The following is a 17364-nucleotide window of genomic DNA, read 5'->3' on the forward strand; positions in this document are numbered from 1 at the left end:
CAGAAACTAAATAGTCTCCTGACAAACAGATGAACGGACATTGAGTAAACCAACATACAATCATCTCTTTAAAGGTGAGGGGGATAAAATGAAACAATTACTCCCCATCCACCTTAATCTCGAAAGGTAGCATGCACATGTTCTGTGTAACACAGGATAAATTCAGAAAACAAATATGCGTGAATGTTTTACATTTATTATAAACTATATAAAACTATAACGAAAACAAATACCAAGTTTCATTTAAGTATACAAAAAATAAGAACAGATGCACCCGTAATATTGTCAAGTTAAACAAGCAAATTCGATGAATTGGTATCCCCTGCTGATCTCTATACAATGCTATATGCCAAATATCTAAACTGTAGGCCTTAGGGTCTTAAAACAAGGACTGTAAAAGATGTTCTTATAAAAGTCTGTGTAAAAGAGGTGAACCACGGGGCAGGACCAATTTTGATCCTCAGGGCATGACATGAACAAACTTGGCTGATGACAACTGCACAGTGCTACTTGCATGCAAAATATCTATGCGCAGAAAAACAAACTTTTTCCTAAAAATAAGTCTATATAAACAAGAGGGCCATAATGGCCCTATATCGCTCACCTGTTGTCATTGCACTTAAGGACAAGAAGGTCAAAAAATCTTAATCAAGATCAATCAAAAGAATTATGAGAAAATATAGTTGAAATTTTCTTAAAGTTACTTCAAATAAAATTATTTTCAAATCAGGCAAATAGTTTCATACAAGAAGTTTTCTGTATAGCCATATGGGAAAACGAGCCCCTCCCCCAGGCGACCACTTTTTCAGTGAATTAAAATTATTTGAAAGAAATTTGGTAGAGGGTCACCCAAGAAACATTTGTGTAAAATTGTTTTGAAAACGGACCAGCAGTTTGTGACAAAAAGATTTTCAAAGTTCTATATAGGCAAATAGGGAAAATAAGCAAAACCCCTTAGGGGCCATGTTTTTCGCTGAATCAAAATTATTTGAAGGAATATAGTAGAGGGGTCACCAAAGGAACACTAGTCTTGTGTAAAATTGTTTTGAAATCAGTCTTCTATATAGCAAAGGACAGGAACAACAAAGGGAAACAATTTAACCAAAAAGAAAAAAAAATCTTACAAGGTACAGGTATGTCAAAATACACCTAAAAATTGGAGGTACCATCCATGTTGTACCACAGAAAGGTGGTCTAAGTTTTTCCCTACGGGCAATAATACAAAAGTTACTAAATAAGCTATTTATATTAACATAAAAGGGAAGTAATTAAAAAAATTATTGTAAGTGGACAAAAGAATGATCTGCCAAATAAAAACAAGAGCACTGCAATGCAACGTAAATGCAGAACAATATACACACAAAACAAAGTCATATGAACTTTGACCCCTAAGTGTGACCTTGACCTTGAAGTAAGCAATCCGAAACATGCACTCTGCACGTCGTTTCGATGAAGTGAATATTTGTGTCAGGTTTCTTTGAAATCCTTCAAGGGGTTCAAGAGACAGAGCGCAAAGGAATTGCTAGCCAACAGACAGACAGACAGACGGACACCGAGGCGATGACATAATATGTCCTTTCGGGCGTATAAAAAGGAATTGAGATCTTATAATGATACAAGTTGTGTGCAAGTCTGGTTAAAATCAAATTATAAATGAAGCTGCTATTGACAAGGTCAAAATAATTTTGCAAGTCTAGTTAAAATCAAATCATAAATGAAGCTACTATTGAGCAGACACGGTCAAAATAGCTAATTTTGGCCCTTTCAGGGGCCATAACTCTGGAACCCATAATGGAATCTGGTCAGTTCAAGTAAAGGAACCGAGATCTTATGGTGATACAAGTGGTGTGCTAGTTTGGTAAAAATAAGATCATAAATGAAACCACTATCATGCAGACAAGAAATTGCTGACGGACGCACGCTCGGACGTATAGACGACGGACGAAATGTGATCACAAAAGCTCACCTTGTCACTATGTGACAGGTGAGCTAAAAAGGAAGGTACACCAAGATATAAAAAGACCCTACTACTCAGAGGGGTTACAAGTCAAGTATGGAAGGGGTAATGCTAATGATGGTAAAGATATAGTTTGAGTTTCAAGTCATTATCTTATATAGTATCAAAGTTATAACCAGAAAACGGTGTTTGACAAAAAATTCAAATAAGAAAGGGGCATAATTTGGTCAAAAATACCAATCAGAGTTATGGGGATTAGGGATTGTTACCACACATGCAGATGATGAAAATAAAGATATATTTTAAGTTTTAAGTCATTAACTTATATTGTGCTGAAGTTATTCCAGAGGGCGAAGATTGCCAAAAAACTTTAATTATGAATGGGACATAATTCTGTCAAAAATACAATAAGAGTTATGGGATTGTAACCACAAATGCAGATGATGATTATAAAAAAATATTTTTAATTTCAAGGCATTACCTTTTAAATAACTAAAGATATATCTATAAATGAAGCTTTCAGAAAATTAACATGAAAATAATTTCAAGTATAACACCTTGGTGACCTTGACCTTAGTTATAATGGGCCCAGCCCCTGCACATATTTTGTTTGAATGCTGGACAATGTTTACATGAAGTAACAGTAAGATATAAGCAATAGTAACAAAGATATCGCAGAAAAACAAAAGTTGCTGAAAAACTTTTACCTTAAAAATAACGTAAGTATAACAACTTGATTGACCTTGACTTGGGTCCAGCCCCTGCACATACTTTATTTGTATGCTGGACAATGTTTACGTGAAGTTACAGTAAGATTTATGCAATAATAACAAAGATATGACAGAAAAACAAAGGTTGCCGAAAAACTTTTACCTTACAAATAACCAAAGTATAACACCTTGGTGATCTTGACCTTAGTTATAATGGGTCCAGCCCCTGCACATACTTTGTTTGTATGCTGGACAATGTTTACAAGAAGTAACAGTAAGATATAAGCAATAGTAACAAAGATATCACAGAAAAACAAAAGTTGCTGAAAAACATTTACCTTAAAAATAACGCAAGTATAACAACTTGATTGACCTTGACTTGGGTCCAGCCCCTGCACATACTTTATTTGTACGCTGGACAATGTTTACGTGAAGTTACAGTAAGATTTAAGCAATAGTAACAAAGATATGACAGAAAAACTTTTACCTTACAAATAACCAAAGTATAACACCTTGGTGATCTTGGCCTTGGGTATAATGGGCCCAGCATACTTTGACCTTAAAAATAACCTAAGTATAACAACTTGGTGACCTTGACCTTCAGTCCAGCCCCTGCACATACTTTGTTTGTATGCTGGACAATGTTTATGTGAAGTTACAGTCAGATATAAGCAATAGTAACAAAGATATCACAGAAAAACAAAGGTTGCTGAAAAACTAACCTTAAAAATAACCTAAATATAACAACTTGGTGAACTTGACCTTGGGTCCAGCCCCTGCACATACTTTGTTTGTATGCTGGACAATGTTTATGTGAAGTTACAGTAACTTGGTGACCTTGACCTTGGGTCCAGCCCCCTGCACATACTTTGTTTGTATGCTGGACAATGTTTATGTGAAGTTACAGTAAGATATAGGCAATAGTAACAAAGATATGACGGAAAAATAAAGGTTGCTGAAAAACTTTAACCTTAAAAATAACCTGGTGACCTTGACCTTTGGCACAGCCTCTGTCCATACTTTGTTTGTACGCTGGACAATGTTTATGTGAAGTTACAGTAAAATATAGCAATAGTAACAAAGAAAAACAAAGGTTGCCATAAAACTTGAACCAAGAAAGCCCACGCCGACACCGGGGCGAGTAGAATAGCCTGGTACCCACCCCTCCCCACTATTCTCAAAATAGTGGAGATAAAGATGACAAAGATGTAATTAAACTTTTTCAGTAAACGGTTAACTGAGAAAGAATTTAGAAATATATTTAAACTTATCAAAACTACATTATAACGAATACTAGAATATAAGATATTTCAATGTAAAATACAAGAGCTGTCCATAAGACAGCCAATGCTCGACTATTGGAATTATTGTCCCTGAAACAGGAAAATGTTACCCTAAATGTTAAAATATCTGTAGAGTTTCAATCCAGTATCTGCATTAGTTCTGGAGATAGTACTTGAATGCAAAACTTTGACCAGAAAGTTTTATGTTAAAAAGGGGACATAATGCATGACAGAGTTATGGGACTTGATGCCATCAAATAGTTTTATAACCCAGAAGGCACATGTGAAGTTTCAATTTAATATCTGCATTTGTTCTGCAGATAGTACTTGCACATAAAACTTCAACCAGAATTTTTTAAGTCTAAAAGGGGGCATAATTTGCCCAAAATACATGTCAGAGTTATGGGACTTGACCTAGTGAGGTTGGTAATTGATCTAGACAAAGACAATAGGGCAAAGATGGCCCTAGTTTGCTCACCGGAGAAACACATCATAAAAGAGTAAACATGTTTCCCCCAGATGACCCATATTTGAACTTGGCCTAGATTCATCAAGGCAATCATTCTGATTAAATTTTATGAATATCCAGTGTAAAATGCAGCCCCTATTTCTTACACAAGGTTTTTCTTTAATTTGACCGGGTGACCTACTTTTTGACCCTAGATGACCAATAATCAAACTCGACCTTGATTTCATCCAAACAGACATTCTGATTAAATTTCATGAAGACCCAGTGTAAAATACTGCCCCTATTGCATACACAAGGTTTTTCTTTGATTTGACCTTGTGACCTAGTTTTTGATCCCATTTTCGAACATGGCCTAGTTTTCATCAAGGCAATCATTCTGACAAAATTTCATGAAGATCAGTTGAAAGATACAGCCAATATCATATACATAATCTTTTTCTTTGATATGACCTAGTTTTTAATCCCAGATGACCCATATTCAAACTCATCCTGGATTTCATCAAGGCAATCATTCTGACTAAATTTTATGGATATCCAACGTAGAGTGCAGCCCATATTGCATACATAAGGATTTTTTTTATTTGACCGGGTGACCTAGTTTTTGACCCCTGATAACCAACATTTAACCTTAACCTGCATTTCATCGAGACAAACATTCTGATCAAATTTCATGAAGATTTTGTGTCAAATGCAGTCCCTAATGCATACACAAGCTTTTTCTTTGATATGAAGTTTTTATTCCCAGATGACCCATATTCAAACTTGGCCTAGATTTCATCAAGGTAACCATTTTGACAAAATTTCATGATGATGAATTGAAAAATACAACCACTATCACATACACAAGTTTTTTTTTAGATTTGACCTTGTGACCTAGTTTTTAACCCTGGATGACCTATTTTCCAACTTGGCCTAGATTTCATCAAGGTTATCATTCTGACAAAATTTCATGAAGATCAGTTGAAAAATACAGCCTCTATCGCATACACAAGCTAAATGTTGACAGACAGATGCCGGACATCGAGTGATCACAAAAACTCACATTGCTCAGGTGAGCTATAAAAAAACAACTTTTAAATCTATGTGCCTTTAAGTAATAACTGTATGTACTTGCACGCAAAACTTTAACCAGCATTTTCTAAGTCCAAATGGGGCTTAATTTGGCAAAAATGCAGGTCAGAGTTATGGGACTTGGTGCTATCAACTAGTTTTATAACCTAGAAAACACATGTGAAGTTTAAATTCAATACCTTCATTAGTTTTGGAGATAGTAACATGCATGTACAACTTTAACCAGGATTTTTTAAGTCCAAAAGGGGGCATAATTTGCCCAAAATACATGTTAGAGTTATGGGACTTGACCCAGTGAGGTTGGTTATTGATCTAGAAAAAGAAAAAAACAAGAGGACCATGATGGTCCTGAATCGCTCACCTCTTCCCACATGACCCAGTTTTGAGTATGACGTCGTTTTTTCTATTATCTGACAAAGTGACCTAGTTCTTGAGCTCATGTGACCCAGTTTTGAACTTGACCTAGATATTATCAAGATAAAAATTCTGACCAATTTTCATGAAGATCCATTGAAAAATATAGTCTCTAGAGAGGTCACAAGGTTTTTCTATTTTTATACCTACTGGCCTAGTTTTTGACCGCACGTGACCCAGTTTCAAAACTGACCTAGATATCATCAAGGTGAACATTCAGATCAATTTTCATGAAGATCCATTGAAAAATATGGCCTCTAGAGAAGTCAAAAGATTTTAATAATTTTAGACCTACTGACCTAGTTTTTGACCACAGTTGACCCAGTTTCAAACCTGACCTAGATATCATCAAGATGAACATTCAGACCAACTTTCATACAGATCCCATGAAAAGTATGGCCTCCAGAGAGGTCACAAGGTTTTTTTATTATTTGACCTACTGACCTAGTTTTTTAAGGCACGTGACCCAGTCTCAAATTTGACCTAGATATCATCAAGATGAACATTCTGACCAATTTTTATGGAGATCCATTCACAAGTATGGCCTCTAGAGAGGTCACAAGGTTTTTCTATTTTTAGACCTACTGACCTAGTTTTTGACCGCACATGACCCTGTTTCGAACTTGACCTAGATATCATCAAGATGAACATTCAGACCAATTTTCATACAGATCCCATGAAAAATATGGCCTTTAGAGAGATCACAAGGTTTTTCTATTATTTGACCTACTGACCTAGTTTTTGAAGGCACGTGACCCACTTTCGAATTTGACCTAGATATCATCAAGATGAACATTCTGACCAAATTTCATACAGATCCCATAAAAAATATGGCCTCTAGAGAGGTCACAAGGTTTTTCTATTATCTGACCTACTGACCTAGTTTTTGATGGCACGTGACCCACTTTCAAACTTGACCTAGATATCATCAAGGTGAACATTCTGACCAATTTTCATGAAGATCTCATAAAATATATGGCCTCTAGAGAGGTCACAAGATTTTTCTATTTTTAGACCTACTGACCTAGTTTTTGACCGCACGTGACCCAGTTTCGAACTTGACCTAGATATCATCAGGACGAACATTCAGACCAACTTTCATACAGATCCCATGAAAAATATGGCCTTTAGAGAGGTCACAAGGTTTTTCTATTATTTGACCTACTGACCTAGTTTTTGACAGCACGTGACCCAGTTTCGAACTTGACCTAGATATCATCAAGGTGAACGTTCTGACCATTTTTCATGAAGATCTTGTGAAATATATGGCCTCTAGAGAGGTCAAAAGGTTTTTCTATTTTTAGACCTACGGACCTAGTTTTTGAATGCACGTGACCCAGTTTCGAATTTGACCTAGATATCATCAAGGTGAACATTTTGACCACTTTTCATGAAGATCTTGTGAAATATATGGCCTCTAGAGAGGTCACAAGGTTTTTCTATTTTTAGACCTACTGACCTAGTTTTTGATGGCACGTGACCCAGTTTCGATCTTGACCTAGATATCATCAAGAAGAACATTCTGACCAACTTTCATAAAGATCCCATGAAAAATGGGACCTCTAGAGTGGTCACAAGCAAAAGTTTACGGACGCACGCACGCACGGACGACAGACGACGGACACCGCGCGATCACAAAAGCTCACCTTGTCACTTTGTGACAGGTGAGCTAAAAAGTTTCAAATCTATATGCCTTTTAGTAATAGCTGTATGTACTTGCATGCAAAACTTTAACCAGGATTTTCTAAGTTCAACAGGGGGCGTAATTTGGCCAAAATGCAGGTCAGAGTTATGGGACTTAATGCAATCAACTAGTGTTATGACCCCGAAGACACATGTGAAGTTTCAATTCAATATCTGCATCAGTTTTGGAGGTAGTAACATGCAAGAAAACTTTAACCAGGATTTTCTAAGTCCAAAAGGGGGCATAATTTGCTCAAAATACACACCAGAGTTACGAAACTTGACCCAGCGAGGTTGGTAATTGACCTAGAAAAAGCAAAAACAAGTTTGAAAGTTGTATGCCTTTAAATGATAGCTGTATGTACTTGCATGCAAAACTTTAACCAGTGTGAAACCGACACCAGATCGAGTGAGTAGAATAGCTGAACTATTCTTCAAATAGTCGAGCTAAAAACAACAACACTAGTCTATGAACTTTAACAAGAATTACAATATGTAAATAATTTGTCACAAAAATATATACTAGAATATAAGATATTTTGACATCTAAAATATAAAAAAACTAATCTATCAACTTTAACATGAATTACAATATGTAAATGATTTGGCACAAAAATAAATACTAGAATATAAGCTATTTTTACATCTAAAATAGAACAAGAGGGCCTTCATGAGGGTCCTGTTTGCTCACCTGACCTACTGATCTAAAGATCATTAAGATTAACATTCTGACCAAGTTTCATTAAGATATGGTCATTAATGCCTCTAAAGTGTTAACTAGCTTTTAATTTGATTTGACATGGTGACCTAGTTCTTGACCCCACATGACCCAGATTCAAACTTGACCTAAAGATCATCAAAATTAATATTCTGACTAAGTTTCATGAAGATAAGTTATAAATGGTGTTAACAAGCTTTTCCTTCAATTTGACCTAGTGACCTAGTTTTTGACCCCACCTGACCCAGATTTAAACTTGACCTATAGATCATCAAGATTTACATTCTGACCAAGTTTCATGAAGATATGGTCATAAGTGTAGCCTCTACAGTGTTAACTAGCTTTTCCTTTTATTTAACCTGGTGACCTAGTTTTTGATCCTACATAACCCAGATTCAAATTGGACCTCGAGATCATCAAGATTATCATTCTGACCAAGTTTCATGAAGATATAGTCATAACTGTGGCCTCTACAGTGTTAACAAGCTTTTCATTTGATTTGACCTGGTGACCTAGTTTTTGAACCCAGATCATCCAATAACGAACTTATTTATTTATTTGGGTTTTATGGCGCACCAACACAGTATAGGTTATATGGTGCCAGATTTTATCAAGGGTAACATTCTGACAAAGTTTCATTAAGATTAGGCCAAAATTGTGACCTCTATAGAGGATATTACGTAAGTGTCTTTTCATATTGAATTTATTAAACAAGTTGAATAAAATGATAAAATGCGAGGCTCTGCCGAGCATTTTATCAGTTGTATTCAATGCGTTTAATAAATTCAATGTGGAATGTCACAAATGTAATATTCTTTTTATCACATGCTAGCCTTTCCTGTCGAAACATCAAAAATTCTACTTTCTTTTACTATATAAACAAGTCAATCTAACCAACGTCTCATGTACTACAAATGACGTCGTCGTCAAAGCTTCATTACAGTAGTGTATTATCATTTTTATTTAATGTCTTTATTACACTCCCGCGAAATCAAACGTGATAAAGAGTGTTAACAAGCTTTTCCTTTGATTCTGACTAGGTTTCATAAAGATTGGGCTAAAATTGTGACCTCTAGAGTGTTAACAAGCTTTTCCTTTGACTTGACCTGGTGACCTAGCTTTTGAACCCAGATGACTCAATATCAAACTGGTCCAAGATTTTATTAAGGGTAACATTCTGACAAAGTTTCATTCATATTGGGCCAAAATTGTGACCTCTAGAGTGTTAACAGTCAAACTGTTGACGACGACGGACACAGGGCGATCACAGAAGGTCAGGTGATCTAAAAAAAACTAATCTATCGACTTTTAACAAGAATTACAATATGTAAATGATTTGGCACAAAAATATATACTAGAATATAAGATATTTTGACATCTAAAATAGAAAAAAAACTAATCTATCAACTTTAACAAGAATTACAATATGTAAATGATTTGGCACAAAATATGTACTAGAATATAAGGTATTATGACATCTAAACTATAAAAAACTAATGTATAAACTTTAACAACCGGAAAACTTGCATCAAACTGACAGAGAACCTTACAAGCCTACTTCAGATCCCTGTAGCTCTGGCTGGTCCTGAAATAAGTTATGCAAAAGCATTTGAATGAAACTGAGAGAGGATAATACAAGGATGCTACAAATAATGATGATCATCATCAAGCTATTCATGAGAATGATCATCAAGCTGTTCATGAGAATGATCATCAAGCTGTTTAGGAGAATGATCATCAAGCTATTCATGAGATTGATCATCAAGCTGTTCATGAGACTGATCATCAAGCTGTTTAGGAGAATGATCATCAAGCTATTCATGAAACTGATCATCAAGCTGTTCATGAGAATGATCATCAAGCTGTTTAGGAGGATAATCATCAAGCTGTTCATGAGACTGATCATCAAGCTGTTCATGAGAATGATCATCAAGCTCTTCATGAGAATGATCATCAAGCTGTTCACGAGAATGATCATCAAGCTGTTCACGAGAATGATCATCAAGCTCTTCACGAGATTGATCATCAAGCTGTTCACGAGAATGATCATCAAGCTGTTCACGAGAATGATCATCAAGCTGTTCACGAGAATGATCATCAAGCTGTTTAGGAGAATGATCATCAAGCTATTCATGAGAACTGTTTAGGAGAATGATCATCAAGCTATTCATGAGAATGATCATCAAGCTATTCATGAGACTGATCATCAAGCTGTTCATGAGACTGATCATCAAGCTGTAGATGAGAATGATCATCAAGTTGTTCATGAGAAGAAATTGTTTCAAGATTATACTACTTTTAGTTCTGGCGGCCACCTAAAATCAGTCAAGGGGAATAATATGTACAAATTTGAGAGACAAACTTACTTTGCAATAGTTCACCCTGAACCTATGGTTCCTGTTTGAAACTGTGAAGGAGGATCTTTAAAGAACCGATGACCCATGTTTAACCTTTAGCCTGCTAAATTTCTAAAATGGACTGGACCATCATTCAATTTGGATAATACCATTTATGACTGGAAGGGGTGTTAATTGAAAATGTACTGACTGGACAGGTTAATGAAGCTCCACTAAACAGTTCAAGAGAAAAGGTCATTTAAACATATCTCTATTTTGGCTATAGACCTTTATGGGTTCTGGGGGTCTAGTGTCCCCGGCTCCCACAATTAACAACATTTAACAGTGAACGTTATAAAAATGCTACTGACCATGTTTGATGTAGTTCACAAACTCTTCATAAGTAGTAGTTCAAAGATTCAAAATTATCAGCTCCACCACATAGACAAACGTCTTTGTCTGTAAAAACATAACAGATGATGTGAAAAGTAACATACAAATATTCTGTTCTTGCATATCAGATTGTTGTTTCTGTTGATTTTACTCATGCAGGCAAAACCCATCTTGCATTTACCATGCCAAGTGACTTTTATGCTGTTAATAACAACTAATGGTTTGAGAACAAGCTGCAGTGGCCTAATGGGTAAGGCACATGCCCTGTAATCAGGAGGTCGAAGGTTCGAGCCCTGACAGGGGCGAGTCTTGTCACTGAAGAGACCGGTTGGTGAGCCGCCAGCTAGTTTAGTAATGATTACCGATTGCCTATCTGCCTGGTGCCTGGCATTAAACAAGTAGCTGCGTTCAATAAACGCTTGATGCTCGGGTGGCATCCTTGTCGATACAAAGCAACCCATGTCCAAAATGAGGTCAAGTTCAAGGTCAAACTGAGGTCAGGTGATTCCTGAAGATGAGGAATGGTCACAGGTTACATCTGCATTAGTATCAAGTCATTCTAGTAAAGGGTATTGATGCTAGACGAAACGGTCCCATTTGGTTAACCAAGAGATGGCCCATATAAAGCAACCCAAGTCCAAAATTAGGTCAAGGTCAAGGTCAAACTGAGGTCAGGTGATGTTTGAAGATGAGGAATGGTCACAGGTTACATCTGCATTAGTTTAGTTGCCAGCTGTGATGATGGACTGATCACTCTTGTGTCTGTACTGATTCTGACCAGATCCTGGGCGGAGTCTCTCGGTGCATCCATATCACCTTGTCTGGCATTCAACTCCTCCTGTTGTTTTCTCAACCTGTCCAGCTGGTTCTGTGGCAGAGTTACATGTATAGACAAAAACAGCTTCAGCATTGCCGTTCTATCGATTTAAAAAAAGGCAAAAGGGCAATTTGATCTGCAAACAGTAGTAAATGAAGCTTAAACTTATTCCAGATGTCAGATGTAAAATCAGCATGTGATTCCTCAAAGATGATTTTGTGGATCTAAAAAGCATGAAAAGTGCCGATATTTACAACACACAGTTGCTTACTATGTACAGTCTTTAGATAAATTATGTGGTCCTGATGGAAAATATTACTATTTGTATGACTCTATCATGGATTTCTTTTTCAAACAGCCTTCTAAATGTTCAAAAACAAGAGCTATCACCTACACCCCTCTTGGCCTTCTCAACAGTTTGGTTCCCTTTACACTCTGGTATCAAAGCCTTCAACTTCTGCCGCTTGCTTGGATTTTCTGGGTTTATGTTTGTTGCTCTGTAACAAGTAAGGCAATATATTAATCTCTTCATAGTTTGAACAATATGACTTCTTAAAACACCTGTTCTGTTTACATATGAATACAGGGATTTACTAATACACACTATTTAATTCATATTCAGAGGTTATAAAACTTATATTTGAATGCAAGGATTTACTGGAACACAACTTTTTTGAGACTAGTCTTTAAAATGCTGAACTGCAACTGGTCTATCAGAGGCTTAACTTAGCACCGGTCTACTTTTAGTATCAGTCAGTGTCATCAGCTAATTATGTACTCTTGGATTTACAATAATGCATAATGTTATGGTGTCAAGGTGATGAGGAAAGGTGGTGTGCACAAGGTTGTGTCTATGTATATAGTATAGTAACAAAAAGACAAAGTCCCGTAACTCTGCAAATTTTTTTTCTGAAAGAACCTAACACATCCCATGCACAATTACAGTTGTTACTGATCACTTGTGTGAAGTTTCATTAAATTGTGTCAAGGGGATTAGAAGAGATGGTGCGCACAAGATTGTGTCTATTAATATAGTATAGTAACAAAAAACCAAGTCCCGTAACTCTGCAGTTTTTTTTCCTAAAAGAACCTAACATGTCCCATGCACAACTACTGCTGTTACTAATCACTTGTGTGAAGTTTCATTAAATTGTGTCAAGGGGATGAGGAGTGATGGTGCGCACAAGATTGTGTCTACGGACAGACAGACAGACAACCTGAAACCAGTATACTCCCCTTACAACTTTGTCGTCGGGGGGTACAACAAGTTTCTATATAGACATTATATCCAGTGAGAAATAATAAGAGGCAGGTACAATAATCTTGTGACAATCAATGTTAGCAAGTCAGGCTGAAACTTATTATGTAAAGGACAGCAACTTAACAGAATATCATTTACCATTCAACAAAAGACATAAATTAGCCAAAAGTCCAAAAATTCCTAAATTTAGAGAAGTATCGACCTGAATTTGATATGAGGAGGCATACTTTCAACTTCCAGGCTGAGTGGCCGAGATCACTCCCCTTAGTAGAAAGCTTGCGAATCAAGATGTTTTTCTTATTTTGCTTCAATAAAGTATATATACAGATGCTACCGACATTAAGTCATCACAATTTTTGAACAACCCCAGTATCTACCAAAGAAATGATTGCAGTCAAACCTGTATCTAAATACCATGCTTGACAGTGCTAAATGTTGTGTTGTCTCAATCTGGAAATGTCTTAATATACTTCAAATGCTTTATCCTAAAGTTGAAATGTCTATAGAAACAGGTAGTCTATGATCACAAAACTAATGGTCCTTAACACAGAATTAACTAGGTACTTCTTACTTCAACAGCACAACGTAATCTTATCATAAAGGGAGAGTACCCAGCTACCCGTAGAAACCACAAAGTGTCTGACTTATATACACAACCTGCCTACAAGGGACAGGACTATTGTGAGCAGGCTGCTGTAAGACTTATGCATTTTTTTCAAACCTGGAATGTCCTTTGGAATACTGGTAGCCACTGTCCTTGACCACCTCTCTTGCAAGGGGCAATAATAGTTCTGCACGTCTGGTCAGCAATGTCGGCCTTAAGAAACAGAGCTGTGCTGAAGCCTCGTTTACATATACCTGTAAAATTTCCAACATAAGTAATCTTCATAATGAACAAGAGCTGTCGGAGGACAGCAACGCTTGACTATTAAACAGCATTGTCATTTGAATGAATATAAAAGTAAAAAAAGAAGCATAATTTTGTAAAATTGCAACACAGGGTTAAGGAACCTGTACAATGCATAATCAGCTTATGACAATTGACAATTGTGTGAAGTTTCAATCCATTCCCATTAGTGGGTACTGAGATACCAGCTTATATATAAAATCTCAACCAAAAATTTCTAAGTCCAAAAGGGGGCATAATTTTGTAAAAAATGCAAAGTAGAGTTATGGAACCTGTGCAATGAATGTTAGATCATCACAGTGAAAAAGTGTGTGAAGTTTCAATACATTCCCATTAGTGGGTACTGCGATACTAGCTTATATACAAAACCTTAACCATACAAAACCTTAACCAACAAGAGGGTCATGATGACCCTGAATCGCTCACCTGAGTAATACGAGCTACATGTTTCAAATGACAAACTGATGCCAAGAAAGTAGGTCACATTCATGGTCACCGAAAGACAGTTTTTAGATTGGTGTGCAAAACTGTACAAGTCATCCAAATTTCAAGTCTGTATTTTAAAAAAACAAGAAATTAGGTCAGTAGGTCAAGGTCACAGTCAAGTGATCCCTAATTGCTTTGGTCATCCGATAATATAACTAAACAGTCTAGGAAATATGACCTGATAAGTTCTGAAGTATTTTTTCTTATGTAACTTATAATTATAACAAGTTACCCCCCGGGCGGGGCTCTTTTCACCCCAGGGGCACAATCTGAAAAAACTTGTTAGAGATCCACCAGGCAATGTTACACACCAAATATCAAAAGCCTAGGCCTTAACTTTCAGACAAGAAGATCTTTAATTTATTTCCTATATAAGTCTATGTTAATCTTGGTACCACCTGGGCAGGGCCTCTTTTAACCCTAGGGAAATAATTTGAACAATTTTGGTAGAGAAACACTAGGAAAGCCTAACTCTTGCAGTTTCAGGCAAGAAGCTTTTTAAATTTCTGATATAAGTCCATGCAAAACATGAAAAACCCCAGGGATAGGGCTTCTTTTTACCCAAGGGGCATATTTTGAACAAACTTAATAGAGAAGGCAATGCTACATACAAAATATCAAAGGCCTGGATCATGTGGTTTTAGACAAGAAGATTTTTAAAGTTTTTTTACAATATAAGCCTATGTTAAAACTTGTGACCCCCTGGGCAGGGACTCTTTTCACCCAAGAGGTATAATTTGAACGATTTGGTAGAGGACAACAAGGCAATGCTACATTTAAAATATCAAAGGCCGAGGTCATGTGGTTTTAGACAAGAAGATTTTTAAAGTTTTTTACTATATAAGTCTATGTAAAACTTGTGACCCCCGGGGCACAATTTGAACAATCTTGATAGAGGACCATAAGATCATTTCACATGTTATATATCAAGGCTCTACGCCTTGCGGTTTTGGACAAGAAGATTTTTAAAGTTTTTCGAGTTCTGCATGGAATTAAATTCTTTAAACAATTTTGAAAGGGGACCACCCAAGGATCATCCCTGTGAAGTTTGGTGTAATTCTGCACAGTGGTTTTCAAAAAGTGGATTTTTTTAGAAAATGTTGACGGACGACAGACAATGAGCAGTCACAAAAGCTCACCATGCGCCTTTGGCTCAGGTGAGCTAAAAATGTCAAAGTCGAAAAAGGGGCATAATTTTGTAAAAAAGCAAAACAGAGTTAAGGAACCTGTGCAATGCATGTCAGATCATCACAGTAAACATGTGTGTAAAGTTTCAATCCATTCCCAATAGTGGGTACTGAGACACCAGTTTACATACAAAAACTTAACCAACAAGAGCTGCCTCCATAGGATGACACATGCCCCCGATGGCACTTTGAATGAATAGTTATGGCCGATGTTAGAGTTTAGGACCTTTGACCTATGGAGCTGGGTCTTGCGCGCGACACGTCGTCTTACTGTGTCACGCATTCATGCATAGTTATTTTAAAATCCATGCATGAATGACTAAGCTATGGACCGGACACGCCCATCAATGCACTATCATGAAAAATGACCTTTAACGTCTAAGTGTGACCTTGACCTTTGAGCTACAGTCCTGGGTCTTGCGTGTGACACGTCGGCTTACTGTGGTACACATTCATGCTAAGTTATTTGAAAATCCATCCATCGATGACAAAGATATGGACCGGACACGCCCATCAATGCACTATCCTTTAACGTCTAAGTGTGACCTTGACCTTTAAGCTACGGACCTGGGTCTTGCGCGCGACACGTCATCTTACTGTGGTACACATTCATGCCAAGTTATTTGAAAATCCATCCATCGATGACAAAGATATGGACCGGACAAGAAAATTGCGGACAGACCGACAGACAGACAGACGATTCAAAAACTATATGCCTCCCTTCGGGGGCATAAAAACTGCCAAGTCGAAACAGGGGCATAATTTTGTAAAAAAGCAAAACAGAAATAAGGAACCTGTGTAATGCATATCAGATCATCACAGTAAACATGTGTGTGAACTTTCAATCCATTCCCATAAGTTGATACTGAGATACCAGCTTACATATAAAACCTTTACCAAAAATTTTCGAAAACTCGAAAAAGGGCCATAATTTTGTAAAACAGCAAAAGAGAGTTATAGAACCTGTGCAATGTAAGTCAGGTTATGACAGTGAATAAGTGTGTCAAGTTTCAATCCATTTCCACAAGTGGTTACTGAGATACCAGCTTACAACTTAACCAAATAGGGATGGGACGCTGACGCCAGTGGGGACGCCGACTCATGGGTGACAATGGAAGTTTGACAAAGTTATTTCCCTTACATAAACAAAATCCACCAAAGAATGTCTTCCATTGTGTTTTCATGGTGACAGTCATACATGTATGATTTGCATTGAGAAATACTGTTATGTACTTTGTTCTTTACAGTTACAAAATAAAATTTGTAAAAAGATTATACAAATTGACTGTAACATTCAAAGAGTCCAAAACTTAGGTGTCATTACTGTAACCCTAGAAACGTTTGCAAACACTATATTTTGCAGTTTTATGAAGACAGGTGATTCAGCGGCTACAAAGACTTGTGGAATACATCGGACGTGAAAACTTAAAAGCTTCAGCACATAATAAACAGTCAAAGGTAAAATCAGTTATCTTTACATTTTGGATTGCACTTAAATCCTTACCGTAACAAATTTTTCAATCTACAATGCTTTGTGATCGTGAGCCAAATTCAAGTTCCACAATACACATCTGGCAATCAGAAATCACTTTAAACTATGACATGAAAGCAGTCAAATATGTCTATGCAGAATTTTGTTATGCCAACAAAAAGCATGACAATATGTGTTGTG

The 17364-nt window shown here is 36.7% G+C and overlaps 2 protein-coding genes across 2 annotated transcripts in view; both read right to left on the reverse strand.

Moving 5' to 3' along the window:
- The window catches only part of LOC123542904 (uncharacterized), a 195577-nt gene extending 184597 nt beyond the window's left edge, over positions 1 to 10980 (reverse strand). Inside the window, exons 1-2 of the mRNA XM_053531345.1 lie at positions 10930 to 10980; positions 10133 to 10407 (exon numbers count right to left, since the gene is read on the reverse strand). Coding sequence (XP_053387320.1) covers positions 10133 to 10407; positions 10930 to 10980 — 326 coding nt within the window. The remainder of the gene's footprint in view (positions 1 to 10132; positions 10408 to 10929) is intronic.
- LOC123542498 (NAB transcription cofactor mab-10-like) overlaps positions 181 to 17364 on the reverse strand; it is a 37808-nt gene continuing 20624 nt past the window's right edge. The window contains exons 5-8 of the mRNA XM_045328394.2: positions 13834 to 13970; positions 12246 to 12348; positions 11013 to 11100; positions 181 to 9890 (exon numbers count right to left, since the gene is read on the reverse strand). Of these exons, the coding sequence (XP_045184329.2) occupies positions 11053 to 11100; positions 12246 to 12348; positions 13834 to 13970 (288 nt within the window). The 3' untranslated portion in view covers positions 181 to 9890; positions 11013 to 11052. The remainder of the gene's footprint in view (positions 9891 to 11012; positions 11101 to 12245; positions 12349 to 13833; positions 13971 to 17364) is intronic.

The sequence above is a fragment of the Mercenaria mercenaria genome, chromosome 19 (genome assembly GCF_021730395.1).
Source record: "Mercenaria mercenaria strain notata chromosome 19, MADL_Memer_1, whole genome shotgun sequence".
Lineage (NCBI taxonomy): Eukaryota > Metazoa > Mollusca > Bivalvia > Venerida > Veneridae > Mercenaria > Mercenaria mercenaria.